A 19,017-nucleotide genomic window follows, 5' to 3' on the forward strand; every position below is an offset into this window, starting at 1 on the left:
TTTCAAACTTTTGGAACATTGGCGAGGAAACGTCTGTCAAAGGGTGGTCAGTCGCTTAATGTTTTTTGTCACTCTTAATGATATACTAGAAAACAAGTTTTATGGCGCCGTAGATTTTATTGGTGTCAAAGTGTGCTGTATATATATTTTTTTAGTTTAGAATACGAACACTGAAATTAAAACGCAATGGAATGCCGAGATTCACAACAAAAAACATAGAAAAAGAAAACAAAAGCAAGGTTTGTGAAGATTGAAGTTGAAGGCATCCACTCCTGAACGTTCAACACGAAACTACGAATAGAGTTCAAGTTCGGCGTGAACTAACGCGCTTTGATGACTTAACAATCCGGGACACCGCTGGGTTGATTGGTCAGCGAAGGTTTGTCATTAGCATGAAGCACAAAGAGCGCATACGAAGGAACATCGTGGAGGAGGAATTGGTCTTCTAATTTGATGGGGCTCCGGAACAAGTAGCTGCTACTTCAGTCACTCCAGCAACAATCATCTCACTGCGGCCGGCGCCGTCGCTGGCGTTGACACGAAGAAACTCACTCTTGATAAGATGCTTCTACGTTAACATTAGGTGAAATGCAAGGAAGGTCCCTCAAACGCAATTTCTACAAATCCTCCTTCTTTATACGGTGTACTTGACGTCCCGGTCACATTACACCTGCAAGTCCGGCGTCATCTGGTTGCGTGTTGTCGCCGTCTTCCGTAATTCCCTGCGCGTACCCCTTGCCCGCCGTTATAGTTTCATAAACAACGAAATTTCGATTCGGAAACTGTAATCTTGATCAGAGCTTAGAGGAAGTCGGCGACGGGCTGTACAATATTATCCTCTTATGAACACTGGGACGAAAATTGCGCATGGCACCCTAATATGTCTCAAGAAATCGAACAGCAGCTGTCATCCTATTATTTGAGGCGTACTAGCAATAGCTTGACAATAGGACGGCAACGGTCTATTATATTTGAAAGTACTTTGTAATATTGTTTATTTTCACGTACACAGTTGAATACGCGATGTCCCAGCCCATTTACACCGACTAATTAAAATGTGTTCTGAATAGTCCAGGAATCCAGTGACTACTATTGCGAGAAACATGAGAACCAATAAAGCAACAGTAATTTGGGTGCTTCACTGAATAGCCAGCATGTTTTGTAAGAATATTGACACGTTATTGCGATGCATGATCCTAACAAGACTTGGCTTCACGCTGAGTGGCTGCTACAGATTTCATCGCCTTATCGAGCCTTTGAAGTTGTACGAATATATTGCTGAATGTAGCACGGTTATTAAGTTCAGTCTTTTATATTCCGAACTGAACATCACTCTGAAATACGGCGCCACGACAACATTAGGAAGGAGATGGGTTGAATGAAGATGAGAAGTGTCGTTTAAGCCTATTGAACTGATATTGAGATTACTGAACTGATCGTGTGAAGCACCCTAGCGCTAATTATACTTGTAAAATCTATCTATTGATGGAAATACAATTCGAGCATTATCAGTCGTATTAAATAGTGGGATGCTCTCCGCTAGTCAGCTGTGAAGGCAGCCTCCAATGAAGCGAATTACACTGAGAGTTCGGAAATGGTCTAACCTTCCACACCTCAATATCCAGTCAACTCGAAGAGAGCGCAAAATGGCTCCGTCAGGTCTCTAACATCTTGAAGAGAGATGCCATCACATGCTTCTGCATCGATAACACAAGAAAGCTGACAGGTTGGTGTACCGTCGGTTTTCAAAATCGGAAGCCCTTATTGCCAAATGATCGGCCTATCCAACAGTAGAGTAAACTGATCTGCATTAAAACGTTCATTCGGGCAAATTTTTTACTGCGACAATACATTCCACGCAAGGCTGATGTTTCGCCCATGTCGAGGTGAGATTCTGCAGTGGAGTTGTTTGGTCAAACGAGCAGTAAAATAATGACATGAAATCCTTCTAAACACTGGGGGCAGAAAATATGTGGGTTCATTAAACTTAATATTTCCATATTACTAGAGGAGAGTCCTCATACCGTCAAATTGTTGAACTCGAGAACAATGAATTCTAGAGCCCACACTGCCGGAATAAATATGTCTATTTGTTCTCCCTTTTATCGAAACAAAATGTCTATTGCTATTTTTATTTCTCCTCTACAAGCGCTTCTCAACATGAAGGGCAAAGTGTGGCAAAGACAAAATATGATAAATTGTTTGTACAGATCCAAAGTTGATATTCTTTCATTAATTTTTATCTAAAACACTTATATTATTAACTAGAGAAACAAAGTATACCTTACAAAATCAACAAAAAAATGTATAATCACCCGCAGCCTAAGTATGCAGCATTATAGTATATTGTTAACCAAACATTTGGTTGTCAGTGAGTTAGTGACTTAAAAATATTGCAGTAATTGCCACCAGATATATTGCGCGACAGCCAGAACATCTATAAAATTGAAATATGCGCGAATATTTTTTACTGGCGACAATATTTGAGGCATATCCTGAAGGCTTGCGTGCAGTTTTGGTAAAGCATAGCCAACATTCACAAGCAGAAGCGCAACATCGAAAAGCGTGGGAGGGTAGAAAATATTACTGTGTTCTGGTTGAGTTTATTTTGGTTTTCATTATAATTTTACATTTTTATCGAAATTGTGTTTTGAGTTTGTATGATTCCTCATATACTTTTTGTTTCAAAAATAACCATCAAGCTTCGACGCAGAAATCTATTCGAATATTACCTTCATATTTTAAACTGTTCTTTCACTTTTACTTTCGGAAACCGCTTTGCGTATTTTTAAAGAGTTCTTTGTAACGAAGTGAAAAAAAAAAGACTCAGACTATTAGTGCAAAAAAAAGTGTTTTACAGATGCAGAAAACAAATTAACATGATATACTAGAAATCTAATAAAAATACAACTTTTTGTTAATATTTATTCAACCGCGGCATTCATTATAATAAAAGGTTAGTCCGGGGATTAGAAATTACCCTTCGACCAGGTCGCTGTCCTTTTTTTATAAGAATCCAAGATGGCGAGTACTGCTCCTTTCTCCTATAATTTTGGTAAGATGACGATAGGTTTCACGTGCATTGTTTATTGAGTTAATCCAAATAATATTTCACTCTCGTGTCCTTAATTTTGCGCACAGTTACCTTCATCGAAGGGCAGTTTACAGCGACCCTCAGTTTTGTTTACTCTGAGAGGATGAGGCTTTCTTTGCACTAACAAGAACAGGTTTAACTTCAACGTGTTATTTATTTTAATTATACCTTGCATTAGATTTTACATTAAAACCCATAAATATCTCTAAAGCAAACGCAGGCACCCACGGATACTGTCTTAAAATATAATTTAACCCAAGTTTTACTAGGAAAAACAAAACTATTTTAATTTCGGAATAAAGTGTGAACGAAAAATAAAACTCACTAAAGAACCACTTTACACGTTGTAATAATATATTGCAAATTCTTGGTTAATCATTTTGTACTCTTGTCGCAATGATTAAAGCAATATGTACGAGTCTCAAAAAGGAAACTCTCTGGTAACTTGTTCAGGAAAACCCCGTCATGATTCCTCTCTAACATTTTCAAAAAATTCAGACATGCACTCACGCTTGCAGTGCCACTGAAGTTGTCTATATGCCTTGTATATGCTACTCGAACATGATATTAATGTATTTGAATAGTTACTAGTCAACGTGCACTATCTCATAATTTTTAAGCCCCTTACTCTCTCCAAAAGGGTCATGCATTGATCGGGAATCTGCAAACCGAGGAAACTATCCTATTTGCCGTCTACAAAAATAAAAGGAAAATTAAAACAGGCGTGAGCGTGCGGAGAAGAGCAGGCTGCATGCATTGGTGGGCCTAACAATGTAGAGTGTTAGCTACGGCAAGTGACTTCAAAGCTTCAACAACCTGAACATTTTATTGAATCTATATCTGTCGATCATGCCGTTAGAGTTAGTTCAAGTGACAACGTATGGGACTCTTCCTATTCATATTGCTCTGCAAATTACAGATAGCGTCTTCTTCCATGAGCTCTGTTTACTCTGTAGTTCTTAGGCTTAATAAAAGTTTACAGAGCAACTATTATTTATTTCAACTATGATGATTGACAGTGTGCTCAGGTTATCTTTTAAAAGGGCAGACACAAAAAAAACAGCTTCTTAGAGGATAAATTCGGTTGGAAGAAATCGGTTTAGTGAGCACTCATTTTTTTCGGCACGAACGCCTATCAATATGAGCGCACAAATACATTTTTGTTAGCTCCTTTTAATGGTGACAAACGTTTTTATATCAAATTTAACGTTTTCCAAAAGCATTAAAGCAAAAAAAAATCTGATATCTCGAATTAAGCGATTCTTGCCATCTGCTCTGTCTATTTTGCATAAGATATACCGGTTTAGTTTTCTGGTTTGTTTCATTGCACCCACGCGTCAATGATACTCCGCGCATATTTGTAGGTTGTATAGTTTGCTGGTTTTATTGAAGTATTCGCCGATTTGAATGAACAACCACTCGGCGAGAAAGACCCCTTCAACCTCCTTTATCCTCTAAATTGAAACAAATTATTTCTATTCTGCTTAAATGGCAATGATCAGACTGGCCTTGGTTATAAAATTGTTACGGCGTAAATTTAAATTTAAAAACTGACCTAACTTCTAAAAAAATTACGGCACGGGGTATTAGATCGGCGAGCTTACCAAGGTTAACCAGATATTTGTAATAATTAGTTGATTATTTTCATCCTACAAAAGAGGTGAAGTGAAGAGAAGGCAGGCGTCAGTATCGCGAGCTATAGTCGCGCCTCCTCGAACACGCGGACTCAGTGCAACAGACCGTGACATCACATGGTATCTAACTCGTGAGGCAGGACCGGCACAATACAGCATTGATAGAGGATTCACAAAAAATGTCAATTAATTGGAGCATTTTGTAAGTTTTGCTTGTTTTGCTTTGCATGATTTGCGACACCACAGCATTAAGCACTCAGGCCTTCTATTCAAGAAGGCGCGATGTTTCACATCTTCTGCGAAGGTTTTGTATAGTTACTGCATAGTGATGAAGCAGAAGGCATTCTCTATAAACTTAGCGAAGATGGAATGAAATATTCACCAGTAAGAATGCCTAAAATGTATTTGTTTTAAAATATTATATCTTAATTATAAGCCGCTTAGCCAATGGCTACATTCGGTACGCGGGAGCTCCAATCGGCACCCAAGACTGACAATCTTTATGACAATCCGTGCGGTAGAAGGCCGAACACGGACTGCTTCAACTTTCTTGGAATAGGAATGGAGCACACTTCCCACCCTATTAAGTTGCTGAACTGAAGAGAATCATTTCTAAGTTGGCTGAACGGCTAAGCTGATCATAAGTGATCGAATAATGAGTGTTTAACGGTCAAAATGACACGCTCATAGGTATTGTTAGAGCGCACGCAGTAGGGTTTGAGTGCATCAGGAAAGATAGAGGGAGATAAGAGTATGGGCAAGGTAGCGGGAGAGCGAAAGAGCTGTCTTATCTTCCAGTGCCGAAGTTAATTCCGTCCATTTAGGTTTTCTCTATAGAGAACTTGTTTTTTCTAATAACTATTTTCACCTGTCTCCACAGAATATTTTTTTGTTCCAAATGTTTGCCTGCTTGCGTATTGTGCATGTGTGTGTGTGTGTGTGCGTGTTTCGCGGGGAATAAAAAAGGGAACCCTGCGTAACAAGACGTTCTCCACACTGCACATCACGTAGGCACTTGGAGCCACTTACCAGGTTTAACCATAGGTTTGTTGTTATTATCTGATTTTTTTCGTCCTACGGGGAGAAACAGAGTTCGACACGTCTTAGCGCACGAACCCTTTTTGTTAAACTTCCGAGGTCTACTGCACTGATTATACAGGTTGATATGTTTCTGGATTACTTGCACTGTTTTGTTTCTGGAACGATACTATTTGTACTGTAAAGACAAAATCGGTATTAGGTTTTTTGTTTTTTTTCCGTATCCGTGTTTAGAAGTCCACGATGAATATATAAGGCTCTTCAGTATTTGTTGTTTTCCCCCAAATACTGAAGAGCCTTATACATTCAGAGCCTTATATATAAGAATATATCATTCAGAGCCTTATATATAAGAATACTGAAATACCGCCAGCATGTAATTTTGTGCTGGTCGTCTTAAGTACTATCGTCGTCTTAAGCGTACATCTGGGGATGCAATTTTTACTTTTAAAAAATATTTGTTGAAATGATTCCTCTTAGGACCTTAGCTTAGCCACCGGGAAAAATTGCAAATGCTCGCTAAATCTATACACAAATATTATGGCTCATGAAAACAAGGGTCGTTTCTAGACCGGTAATTGCTTTTTTTCAGATATGTAGAAAGCAATAAAAAAACTTTCCAATTCCTTTGGTAATCAAAAAGTAACAGTGACGCAGATCACAGTTAGTTCTGTGTGCTATCACGAATTTGAGAGTTTCTGTATGTGTGTACGTGAATATGCGCCTGGGTATGTGTTTGTGAATATTTTGGCTTAAATCATAAGGCGTTTTGCATTTGTGAAACTAAGCTGTTTGATGTGTTACTTTCTGTGTAAGCGTTTTATTGCTAAAACAGGCACCATATTCACCGAGTGGGTAAAGCGGTTTTCATCGATAGGTAGAAAAAGATTGTGCTCTGAAATGAAGACAAAATAGGGTGCATAAAAGGCTAATCCTAAAAGCAATGTTAAGAGCTCTGTCAAATATTAAAAAATCACACTCTCTGAAAAAAAGGTTCAGATACAACACTCACAAGCAGTATTTATACAATGATACTTTTCAACTGCTGGCCACTTTTATATACCAAAAATTTTGAATAAATTTGTGGTTAACCATACCGTACGTCCTGTAATTGTCTTAGATTTGGTTCAATTTGTAGTTCATCAATGTGTGGCGTGCCAAAAGATATTTGATGATGTGAGACAATTTTAATATGAATATCATGTTGGTTAATTAGAACGATTGTACCTCACGAAATTAAGTTACAATACATTGTCTACTTCACGTGTGTCACAATATTGTGACGGAAAAGAATACATCAATTTTATAATTTTAAGTTAAATTCTTACATAAAACTGCATCCGTCAATATCCTTTTCACAGTGAGTAGTAAAATTCTTAAAACAGTGGTTGTCAGATTTGTTTTAGAATGTTTTCCAAAAATGAAAATAAAAAAATTAAAATAAATTGTTCTTTTAGAGGGAAAGTGTTCTGCGTAACTTCGGACGATACAGAAAGTTGAAGGATTCCTTTGATTTTGTTTTAACAGGATATCGGAGTTATGCGATCCTCACCGTATTTTGCCACTTTAGTTCAACTTAAAGCTCGACGTCCTACAATGTGTGAGGAGTGTCTGGCGAAGGACTATGCCAGGCGCACGTGCCGCGCACGTGCCGCGAGAGGACGAACACGGAATGGGAAAGACGACGAGGACGGATCGGGGAAAACGTGCAGTTAGGTTCTGGGATTAAGGACGGACAGTAAAGGTTCCATCCTAACAAGTGGGGGCTCGTCCGGGATCGAAGATGGACAACCTGGAGGTGCCAGATGAACTGATAGCCCGCCTTTTGAGACAAACCTACGGATCCGTGATGCAGCGGGAGCGAGCTTCTGTTCAAGTGCGCCAACTGCTACTGACTGCTGCAGTGCCCCCAGCCAACGAACCCGAGGTGAGCGCGGCTGCAGTCCACCCGTCTGGCGGCCCTCTGCCGAGAATTGCGGCGCAGTTGCCGAAGTTCACAGGCTTCAGTGATCGACAGTCGCCCGAAGAATTTATCGAGAGGCTAGAAAACTTTTGCTTGATTACGGGAGTCACAACTGAAAACCGTCTCAGCCAGGTCGTTCCGGCTGCACTAGATGGGAACGCCAAATTATGGTGACGTTTTATCGGTAACTTCGGCAGTTGGGATGATTTCAAGACGGCGTTTCGTGCCGAGTTCGCCTCAATCGACGCCAAGCGACGTCTAAAGGACGAGTTGAGACACCGCAGTCAACACCCCGAGGAGAACCTCAAGGAATTCATTTACACGATCGCCGAATTTTACGAAAGATTCGGGGAAGAGGTGCCCGACTCAGAAAAGGTCGACCGCGTGCTACGCCAAATGCATCCCCAGCTCCAGGATTTGGCGGAAGGGACGCAGTACGCGAATTTGAGCGAGCTCGCCAAGGCAGCGGACGGCCTCAGGGAGCGTGCCTGGTGGCGTCTTCAGTACAAGCCGCCCCCCACAAGAAGCAACCAGGTGGCCCGTGACCTAGCTTTCCGGGCACAAGGTAACAGCGACTTCCCCGGGACGGAAACTGCAATTCCCGCTACTTTCGCACCGGCTCTAGTAGCGCCTGTGTGATCTGCAACAGTCGCTATGCAGTCGACGTATCGCTGGCCACCCCACCCTGCGGCAATCGAAACAGCCTACTACAGGGACCAGCTTTCAGGGCCGTTTGGTGTTGCAGGTGGTCCAGCCTCCTTTCAAACGCTGATGGACAGAGTCCTGAATGGAATCAACCACCAATTTGCTATGGCATTTATGGACGATGTACTTGTGTATTCAGAGACGCTGGACAGCCATGTTACACATGTCCGAGAAGTCCTGGAGCGCATCAGATCAGCAGGACTCACCATGAACCCCGACAAGGTTCAGGTGTGCTGCCAGTCGCTGAAGTTTTTGGGCCATGTAATAAGCCCTGGACAATGTAGGCCGGACGAGGGGAAGGTGTTGGCGGTGCTCGACTACCCCCGACCTACCACAGTCAAGCAGCTGCAAGCCTTTCTGGGTTTGGTTGGCTATTACCGGAACTTTATCCAACAGTTCTCCATTATTGCCCGCCCTCTCAGCGATCTCTTGAGAAATGACCGAAAGTGGATCTGGAATCACCAGCAGGAGCATGCCTTCACCCTGCTCAAGGATGCACTGGCTCACGATGCGGTGATGAGTTTGCCAGACCTGAATCGGCCCTTCGTCGTCGAAACAGATGCCAGCGGAGTTGGCATAGCTGCAGTGCTTCTACAGCAAGGCCCCGACCAACTGCAACCGGTGTCCTTCATCAGCAGGGTGCTTACTGAATCTGAGCGACGTTACACCGTCCAGAAGTGGGAGTGTCTCGCAGTGGTCTGGGCAGTAGACAAGTTCAGACCTTACCTCGAGTTTACCGAGTTTGAAATCCACTGCGACCACTCCTCACTATCCTGGATGTTCAGCACCGACCAGGCCTCCCCAAGAGTCAAGCGTTGGGTTCTTCGACTCCAGGGCTTCAACTGCAAAATCAAGCACCGGAGAGGGCTTGCGAATATCCCAGGAGATGCCCTCAGTAGGGCACCTCTCCAGCAGGTAGACATACCTGATCAGAGCCTGCCTGAAACGCTGTTTCCGATCTGTGCACCAGAGTCGGAGCCTCAGATCACCTTCGAGGCAGCTGCAGCAGCGTCCCTGATCGACGATGTCACCTGCTTGAGCGACAGAGCAAGATTAATTGACGAGCAAAAGCAGGACACTCTTTTGTCGAGGCTCCTGAGTGTTAAAGAAGGCATGAAGCTTCCTGATGATGACCCTGACCGGCGCCTACTGGCGGACATGGCGGAAACAACAGAAGTAGAAGCCAACGGCCTCCTCGTTCAACTACGCGGGGAAAGAAAGGTGCCCTGGCTCCCTACCCATCTTCGCCAATTGGCACTTGAGATGTCACATGACCATCCCACAAGCGCTCACGCAGGTTTTTTTAAAACTCTAAAACGCGTCTCTTCCCGCTTTGTCTGGTTGGGAATGAGAGCTGACGTCGCCAGGCACGTTCGTTGCTGTCAAGTGTGCCAACGCACTAAAGCCCGCCGCCAGAAGCCACAAGGGCTTATGAGCAGCCAGTGGGCCACTGCACCGATGGAGGAGCTAAGTGTGGACATTGTAGGACCTCTGCCCACCACACCTAGACGCAACAAATACCTTTTGGTGATAATCGACAAATTTACAAAGTTTATTGAACTTTTTCCTTTACGAACAGCAACCAGCAAAACCATTATAGAGTGCATGGTGCAAGTTTTCTGCCGAGACGGCACACCTGTTTTCATCTCCAGTGACAACGGCAAACCATTCGTCAAGAAACTGTGGCGAGGTCTCCTAAGCCACTGGGGGACCGCCGACCGCCACACTGTGCCATACAGACCATCAGGACAAATGGTAGAGAGGCACAATGGCACGGTGAAGGAGAGCCTTAGAGCATATTGTTCCACCCACAGAGGCTAGGACCAGCACATTCCTGAAATCGCTTTCGCGATACGCACGGCAGAAAGCGTCGTCACCGGATTTACCCCAGCCTTCCTTTGCTACGGCCGAGAGCTTCGCACCCTATGGGAAGTGGCGGGACTCAAGGATGACAGCGAGCCACCAGCTTCAGAATGTCATGCTTTTGCGGCGGAAGTCACTCGGCGCCTGCACGACGCACTCGATTTCGCTCGCGATCACCAAGAGAAAGCAAGGCAGGCCCAGAAAACTTATTACGACCGGCACCGGAAGCCTGCAACAATACGTCAAGGTGACCTTGTCCTCCTTGATGCCCACACATTGAGCGATGCGGCCAAAGGCATTACTGCGAAGCTTGCTCCACGCCGCACGGGGCCCTTCCGTGTGGTCCAGTGCCTGGGTGCTAACGACTTTGTGCTTAAGGACCCAGTTACTGGGCGAAACCGACACATGGCTAACGTGGACCAGCTAACACCGTACCACGAGCCAGTTCCAGATATACTCCCGTCTGGTTCACGTCTCAAGAGGGGGAGACCTGTGAGGAGTGTCTGGCGAAGGACTATGCCAGGCGCACGTGCCGCGCACGTGCCGCGAGAGGACGAACACGGAATGGGAAAGACGACGAGGACGGACCGGGGAAAACGTGCAGTTAGGTTCTGGGATTAAGGAAGGACAGTAAAGGTTCCATCCTAACAAATGCCACCACTTTGTAAGTTGGCGATTGATATTATACTAGTATTTACTGACCTCATGAGAACATCTAGAAAAAGTCTGTACATCTGTTGAGCTGACACGTCCCACTGGGTATTACTTGTTATGGTGGCGATTTTTTTCTAACTAAAACCAGAAATTTCCAGCCGCTGTTCATGTAAAATAACGTTATATTTCTAACCACAGGTTTCTCTCTCAGGTCGTTGGTGATCACTGAAGCTCGCAGCTGCCGTTGTATCGCCAACGCTCCATAAGCAACAACCAGTGTTTTCTCCTAGATAGACTTGCAAAGAGAGAGGTCTGTATAAAATAACATTGTTTTATTTTCACGTTGTAGCCTTTCGATTAGGTTATACTAATGTTTTCAATAGATTTGTAGTTGATTATACCACAACTTTTCATTGAATTATGCTGCGTAAACACCTTTTAATACTCACTAAAACGAAAATAACCATAACTCAAATGGCATATTGTCATACGGTAGTGCATGCGAAAAACATGTGGTGTTTTTTTTATGTTTTGTTTTGTTTGCTAGCGGTACACCCTGACGCGTTTTTACTGTTTTTCTGCAGAGTGAGAACAATAGAAAATGGTTGACGCTGATGGGGTCTTTGTAACGATAAATCTTGAAGCTTTCGGTGGCCGGTACGATGTACCTTGGATAGGGATGCGTAATTTTTGTGTAAGTCTTGAGCTTCATGTTCGCGCACGAAGAAATTCCACGAAACTATCGGCCATCAACAAATTAGTTGGCAACGATGCAATGCGAACGGTCACGGAGCTCGTTACTGCAATCTACTAAGTTGATTTTACATAAAGATGATTCGTCTAGCATATTAACAAAGTGGCTTTGGCAGGACACACATTTCCAGACTGTTAGGTTGTGTTAAGCAAGAATTCATTTTGTGTGCGATTCTTGAATACTGAAAACACAATACGACGTAAAGATTCGCACACTTTTCAATTGCAAATATTTGCATTGCTTTTGCACATAAAAAATGTGGGAAGCATCTGTCAACAATTTTATGGTTAACTATTAGAAAAAGCCGTATAGTAAAACCTATATATTTATGTTTTGAGTGGAGGAGGCTTAAGGAGTCGCAATAGGATACAGACTGATAAACTTCTTCACAGCTACGAGAACTTGCTGCGCACTTTGAATAAGGTCAATGTCGGGCAGTTTTGAACACTAAGAATTTTCAAACCGGGAGAAGCAGTTTGTACTACGGGATTCTGGAAAGTTCACAGTACACCAGGATACACAGAGCACTACAGCATATACTATACCACAATCCAATACTCATTACAAGCACTAAGTTAATCAAGTGTCAATGAAATAAGGACTCGTTACGTATAAGAAACATTAATGCTATTATTACACAAAATATAAATAGTTTGTCTGCTCTAATATTCTATATTGCTTAACTTATTTTTGTATGTACTCGTATGTTGAAGTAATACCACTAGAGAAGTTATTAAAAATAGTGTAAGCCGAGAAAGCAAGAGATGATACACAATAAAAACAGCATAATCTTACATATTCGTTTTTGTTAACCTGCGACAACATTAATACTACTAAGTTTTTATCAGTCTATCCGTTTTAGTACGCCATTTCACACAAAACACAAGTTGTTTTTTGTTTTGTTTTCTACAATCATTTTATTTTCAATAATAAGCGGAACGAGAAAAATCACTTTAAATTGGGAAATATAAGACGTGACATTTTGTTCCTTAAAATATGGTAATTTTAACTTTAATCCCAATATTACGAAATGTTTCAGATGATATTTTTTTTTCGATTTTAAATGCAAATTGGCGAAGGGGAGTGGGAAAGGGTCGCCGCAGGAAAAGTCGGGTTCATTCTGGTCGAGTCAGGCAGCCTGATCTCCCCCGATTAGGTGGAAGTAAAGACATGCGAATGATGCGTTCTTTAGTGGACTTCCATTCTAACTCGTCGCGAGAGCTAGGGCTTAATGAGGTCATAGAACGAAGCGGCAGAAGCCTGGAACGTAGAGTCACAGCGCGCGAGCATTGCGCTCGTTTTATAAGACGGAGCCAAGGCGTCTAGACTGCGCCTGAGGCTATGCGGACGCGCGCTATTGACAATTCCAATAACCATCTCTTGTACACCGCCACCTTTGTTCCCTGGGCAGTAGAACGGGTTCTGAGCACACGCGGTAGCGCTCCTCTCTGGAATAACAGACGCCGCGCATGCGTCCACAGGGTCTACGTACACAGGACATTTCTGGCTTGGGTGATAAGCTCTTCAAAAAAGTACAGGGCGGTTTCACGAGGAGCTTTAATTCGCTTTTCTTCTATCCATTTTTATTCGTTTACAAACGAAGTGATTCTTCATTAGCGTAAAGTTTGGTGCTGGTAAAATGCAGAAGCATGATGAGTATCCCCACTGACGACAGAATTTCAAGATACACGATTGGGGAGATCTTTGGAAGCGTTCTATAACTTCCCCAAGTACGTCCGAGCCATTTTCGCGGGCATTCCCAGATAGGAGACAATTAAACTCGGACAATTAAAGTAGTTTGTTTTATTAGATCAAAGCGTCGACCTCAGACAAAAAGATACGTCATCCTTGGATACGTCATCCTTGGAGGACGCGGGTACATTCTTAAAGGCTCTGTTATACTCCGATGTTGACAGCAGTGAACGTAGCGTAGCGCTGAGCGCGGGCTTTTGATTGGCCGGCCAGCAGGAACTCGATATCTGCGACCTATCAGTATCGGCGTGCGCTGCGCTACAGCGTGCGTGCTACGCTCGACGACGGAGTAGAACAGAGCCTTCATAAAGTTAGAGCGACTGCTCTCCCACAAACACTTTGGAAGGTCAATCACCGCAATTCATCTAAGTAACTTGGTGAAAGACGAGACAGATAATATGCTTACACCTAAAAGAAAAGAGTCTGCGATGTAGCAATGAATACGGGGAAACCTCGTGCTTAGTGCCACAGCGTAGAAAGTTTTTATAGAGGTCTAAACATATCTTCAGCCTTATCACTCGCCGATTTATCTCCATAGATTGCAGCGATTGACCATTCTAAGTACTTTTTGGGGAAGTAGTTAGTCTGAACTTCATGAAGGGTAGCTTTTTGAACGCCAAAGTACAGAAATTTTACTCTTGAGAGAGATGGAGTAAATATTGGAACGCGAGCTTTTTGTCGCGTACACCAATGAGTAATTCGTTATCTCCACTCCCTACCCCCCTTACCCCCCCTACCCCCTCCACCTTACCCCCTCGCTCCCCCCCCCCCCCCCGCAACTTCGGCGTCGTCCCCGGCAGTATCTGCTGGCGCCATTTTTGTCACCGTCGGCTTCACTTCGCGGGCGCGGGCTCGTCTTAATTTCGAATAAAGACCGCAGGTATGCTAAGTGCCAGGCGATTCTACTTTATGTCGCGCATCACTCCGGTAACTGCAATTCATCACATCACAATATATCATGAAGAAAAAAAAAAAAGAAGGAAAAAGAAAGCTTTCCTCAATTTATAGAAGTTTGTAGGACAAAAGTTCTCTGGATTCATTTCCGCCATACTTTGATGCGGAAGTAGTAGGCCATGCACGAAACCGCCCTAACTATGCAGCGTAATGGAACCCGCGGTTTCATTTCCGGTGCATAGTTTTCAAACACTGTCGTCAAAAATTTAGTCATTTTCTATATTTGATTGCATGTGTGCAATTATTCACCAGGGTCGTTTTTTCTGTTTGTAAATTTCAGAAGTATGACGAGTGGCCTAACAACAACGGACTTCAAGAAGTACGCTCGGGAACATATTTTGGTGGCAGGAACTCATGCTCAGTTATTCTTTTAATTTCCCGAGTTCATCCGGGCGCATTCGCTGGAACCATTTTAGTCGCCGACGAGCCATCCTTCGGAGCGCCGGCCTGTCTTACCTAGGAATCACCGTGGGCACGTTTGAAAATTGGGTTAGAGCCAATGCTCCTTTATATTTTGACTTCTCTGGTTGGTGCCGTTAATCATAAAACAAATAAACTCCAGTGAAGGGTGAAAATGTTTCTTTCGCATATTAAAAGACTGAGGGGTAACTTGTTCAGTCCCTGGATGTGTTTTATTACATCTTTTAATACAGACAACATATGATGAACACAGCTAATTTGACGGTATGTGCCGATTTTGAAAAACAATTTTGGAGGTAACAACTTTTGTGTCTGTTGTAAGCACGCCTAAATCAAACGATAAAAATACGCCGAAGTCCTGTTCGCACTAAAATTGGCGCACGGTGAAACGCGAAACCACCCTATAGACGACGCAGCGAAGTTTTATTAGTGATAACCCTAGAGGAGGAACGACACAGACGTTGTCTTCTAAAAAGTATGGGCAAAAATTATTAAAAAATCGAATATTCCGTCCTTCACAGAAACTTGCTGGTTGAGATTACGGCACACGTTCAGGAGCTCAAGCTCAAGTTGTCAAGGAAGTTCATCCCTTTGCAATAGTTTCGCATTTTTAATGTTTGGTGGCTTTTTGCCTAGGAAGTATTAATACTTCGTTTCTTCCCATCTACATTCATGGCGGAGGTCGAGGAAAAAAGTTTTGAAATACAGCTTGACAAGGCCTTCGACCCCCTACATAGTCACAACAGCAAAGGTACAGGAATAAATGCTGCTTCATGAGAAAGAACAAAAGAGGTAGAAAATATGGGGGTACAACACACATATCAAAGATGATTGAATGATCCTGAAAATACTAAACAAACCCCCAGATCTCAGGTATTTTAGCTATTTTGGTTTACTAAGTATTCTCTAAGTTGCTTAAATGTCATTTTAATCAGATCCAACTCATTGGAATCAAACTGCTTGAGCAATTTAGGCAACGTATGTCTAATAATCTGAGAGCTGTAATTTGTCTTCCGAGCTACCGTCTCCCAATGTTCTGCGTGACAAGTAGGCTAAACCGGTTCCTTCACAAATTGATGTGCGAAATTCGTAAGAAAACTCTTGTTTATGTGGCTTTCCAATTTGAACATATCGCTAAGTCTATAGTTGCATAAATTGTATGTATTAATAACGCGGGGATGCTGTGAACAGACCAGCTGTATCAGAGTCTAATGAGACGCCACCGATAGACCTCAACACCCTTTGTTCTTGAAGCAAACTGATAGTTCGAGTGTCCCACCCTTCACACAGCATTTTAAAACAGAGTTTCGAGAACCGATAAGCTCAGATCTTTTGCTGATTGAGAAGCAACTATGAATATCCGGCTGCGCATTTTTACCGAGCGTGCAAGGGGTTGCAAGAAAGCGCTCTTTTCTACGTTAGGTTGAAAGCTTAAATGTGTAAGTTTTAACGTGAGTGCTTCGCCTCTCCACGTGTGTATATTGTATGTAAGTATTCAAGGTGTCGGGTGACCAGGGCTTCAACACAAAACTATCCGCAACAGCTACTAAACGTTTAAAAAAACCCAAGCATGGCGTAAGCTACAGGCTGAATCTTTTTAAGCTTAACATATTGTTTAAGAAAAAATCCGTGAAGGCTACACTAACGTGGTTTGTGCAGGTGATTTATACGGCCAGGGGGACATAGTATGTGGGCTAATAGTAACGATAAGTCGGCTAATTAACAAAAAATATGTTAATTAACCTTTGAATAATTGAAAATAAACACATGCCTGGAAATGTAAACTTGCTTAGGGTCTTTGAAGACCACTAAGCCGGTCGATATCAGAATAACTTGGAGAACATGGGAAGCACGGTAAAGTGCTAAAGTTACCAATCGTGAAGCAGAAGCAAAGCTACCGGTGCGATAACGTTTCCGCGCGGTTTATCTGCCTCTTATCATCGGCGTTTTCTCACCCCAGCCTTGAGCCTGATGCACGACTGGTAACTTTAGCGCATTACTGCGCTTCCCACGCGCTCAAAGTCTTTCAAGAAATTACTGATTTAATGGTTTTCGATGATGCTCAGCAAGCCTAGAATGTGAACCATATGTATATATTCACTAATTAAAAGTTAATCAACAAATTTTAGTTAATTATTTGAATTACTCTGATGATTGGCATCCTATATTATGTTGACTTGGCCGTATAACTGCTACGTAGCAAGCGCACATACGGTGCGTGGACGACTGACGAGACCAGCGCTGGGGGACTGGAAAAGAACGTTTATTCGTCCGTGAACAGAGTATTTAACGCAAGCAAGAGAGAGGGAGTTGGGAAGGGAGAAAGGGCGAGGAAAGACATAGCGCTGCTGTTGTTGATACGTCACACGCCTGGCTCAGGCGGCGGGAGATAGCATATCAAGATGATTTACAACATTTCTCCTCCCTTAGTATTGAAGACGCTGTACAGGCTTCCCTTCCCGAGTAGATCGTCGCAAAGCTTGAGGGGGTTCCTGCGCCTTCTGGATAGGCGGCGACGCTTGTGCCGGCGCCACCTGGTCTGTAGGCTGCTCGTTCAAATCGCCTTCGTTGTCGGTCGGTGCGGGCGCAGCTGCAGCCGAAGGGCTCCCCTCGTCTTGGTCTCGAACGCCGCTCCGAGCGGATGCCGGGCTCGGCCTGGAACGCACTTGGTCTATGTGACGTCGAACCACCCCAGTAGGCGTTTGTATGGTGACCATGCGTGACCCTGTAGTGGACTGCACTTTCCCTGGTGTCTATTTGTCCCCCTGGCCGTAGTTACGGGCGTACACGGCTGTGTCGGGCGGCAGTGTCCACTCTTCCGTCTCCTGGGTTGACCCTGGGAAAGGCGGGAAACACGAGTCCAAGCGCGAGCGGATCAAGTAGCCGAATAGAAGTTCGGAAGGGGATTTTCCCTCGTGGCACGGCGTTCTCTTGTAGTTGAAAAGAACTTTGACTAGCTTCTCTTCAAGTGTGCCTTCGCTCATCTTCTTTAGCGCTTCCTTAATCGTACGAACAGCTCGTTCAGCAAGTCCGTTAGACTGTGGGTGATACACAGCCGTACGTAGGTGTGCGATGTTATTGTTCTTAGCAAAGATGGCGAATTCTTCGCTAGTGAACTGCGTGCCGTTGTCCGTAACTATTGTGCGTGGAACACCGAATCTGGCAAAAATGCTGCGCAAGCTGGCAATCGTAGATGACGTGCTTGCCTGCCTCATGGGCACGGCTTCAATCCACTTAGTGGCAGCATCCACGACTACCAGTATCATGCTGCCTGCGACCGGCCCGGCGAAATCGGCGTGGAGCCTCGACCATTTTTCCTTAACGGCTGGCCAACTGATGGGTTGAGCAGAGGCCGGCATAGGCAGGTTTTGAACGCAATTGTGGCACGACGCTGAGAGGTGTTCTATCTCTCGGTCTAGTCCCGGCCACCAGAATGCCGATCTGGCAACCGCCTTCATGGCCGAGGACCCTTGATGCGTTTCATGCAACATGTGTAGTACCCGTTCTCGTGCTTGTGTGGGAACAACAACTCGATGACCCCAGTATACCAACCCGTGAGCCACAGGTAGTTCCAACCGGCGTTCCGAGAATGGCGCCAATCCCGCGTCCTTTACATGTGTAGGCCAGCCGTGCTTCGTATACTCCACAACCTTCGTTAGTAACACGTCCTGCGCAGTTAGCTGTTTGAGTTCCTCGACAGACACAGTGCCATCATCGAAACTTGCCAGCGCGTGAACATACTCGGGGGGTTCGCTCCTTGCTGGTGGTTCTGGAGTGTGCAGCGGTAGCCGGCTGAGTGGGTCGGCGTTTAGTAGCAGCTTACCGGGCGAATACTGAAGTTTGTAGCGAAATCCACCGAGGTAGAGAGCCCAGCGCTGTATTCGGGCTGCGGCCAACGCCGGCGTAGGCTTGTCCGCTTTCAGCAGGCCCAGGAGCGGCTGATGATCTGTGACCAAGGTGAAATCTCTGTTTAAGAGATAGTCGCGAAATTTCGACACCCCAAAAACCAGAGCCAAGGCCTCACGTTCTAGCTGAGAGTAATTCCGCTCGGCACTGGTCAGCGTTCGCGACCGGAAGCCAATGGGCCGGTTTACTTTTCCGACCGTATGAAACAGCAGAGCACCGATGCCATGCGGAGAAGCATCACACTCCAGCTTCAATGGTTTCCCGGGGTCGTAGTGAACGA

General features: G+C 44.1%; 1 protein-coding gene across 1 annotated transcript in view; it reads right to left on the bottom strand.

Moving 5' to 3' along the window:
- LOC120840931 (neuronal acetylcholine receptor subunit alpha-7-like) overlaps positions 1 to 19,017 on the bottom strand; it is a 101,740-nt gene that overhangs the window by 45,244 nt on the left and 37,479 nt on the right. The window contains exons 3-4 of the mRNA XM_042290419.1: positions 5,758 to 5,802; positions 4,699 to 4,743 (exon numbers count right to left, since the gene is read on the bottom strand). Of these exons, the coding sequence (XP_042146353.1) occupies positions 4,699 to 4,743; positions 5,758 to 5,802 (90 nt within the window). The remainder of the gene's footprint in view (positions 1 to 4,698; positions 4,744 to 5,757; positions 5,803 to 19,017) is intronic.

This window comes from Ixodes scapularis, unplaced genomic scaffold, assembly GCF_016920785.2.
Source record: "Ixodes scapularis isolate PalLabHiFi unplaced genomic scaffold, ASM1692078v2 PGA_scaffold1__304_contigs__length_218370807, whole genome shotgun sequence".
NCBI lineage: Eukaryota > Metazoa > Arthropoda > Arachnida > Ixodida > Ixodidae > Ixodes > Ixodes scapularis.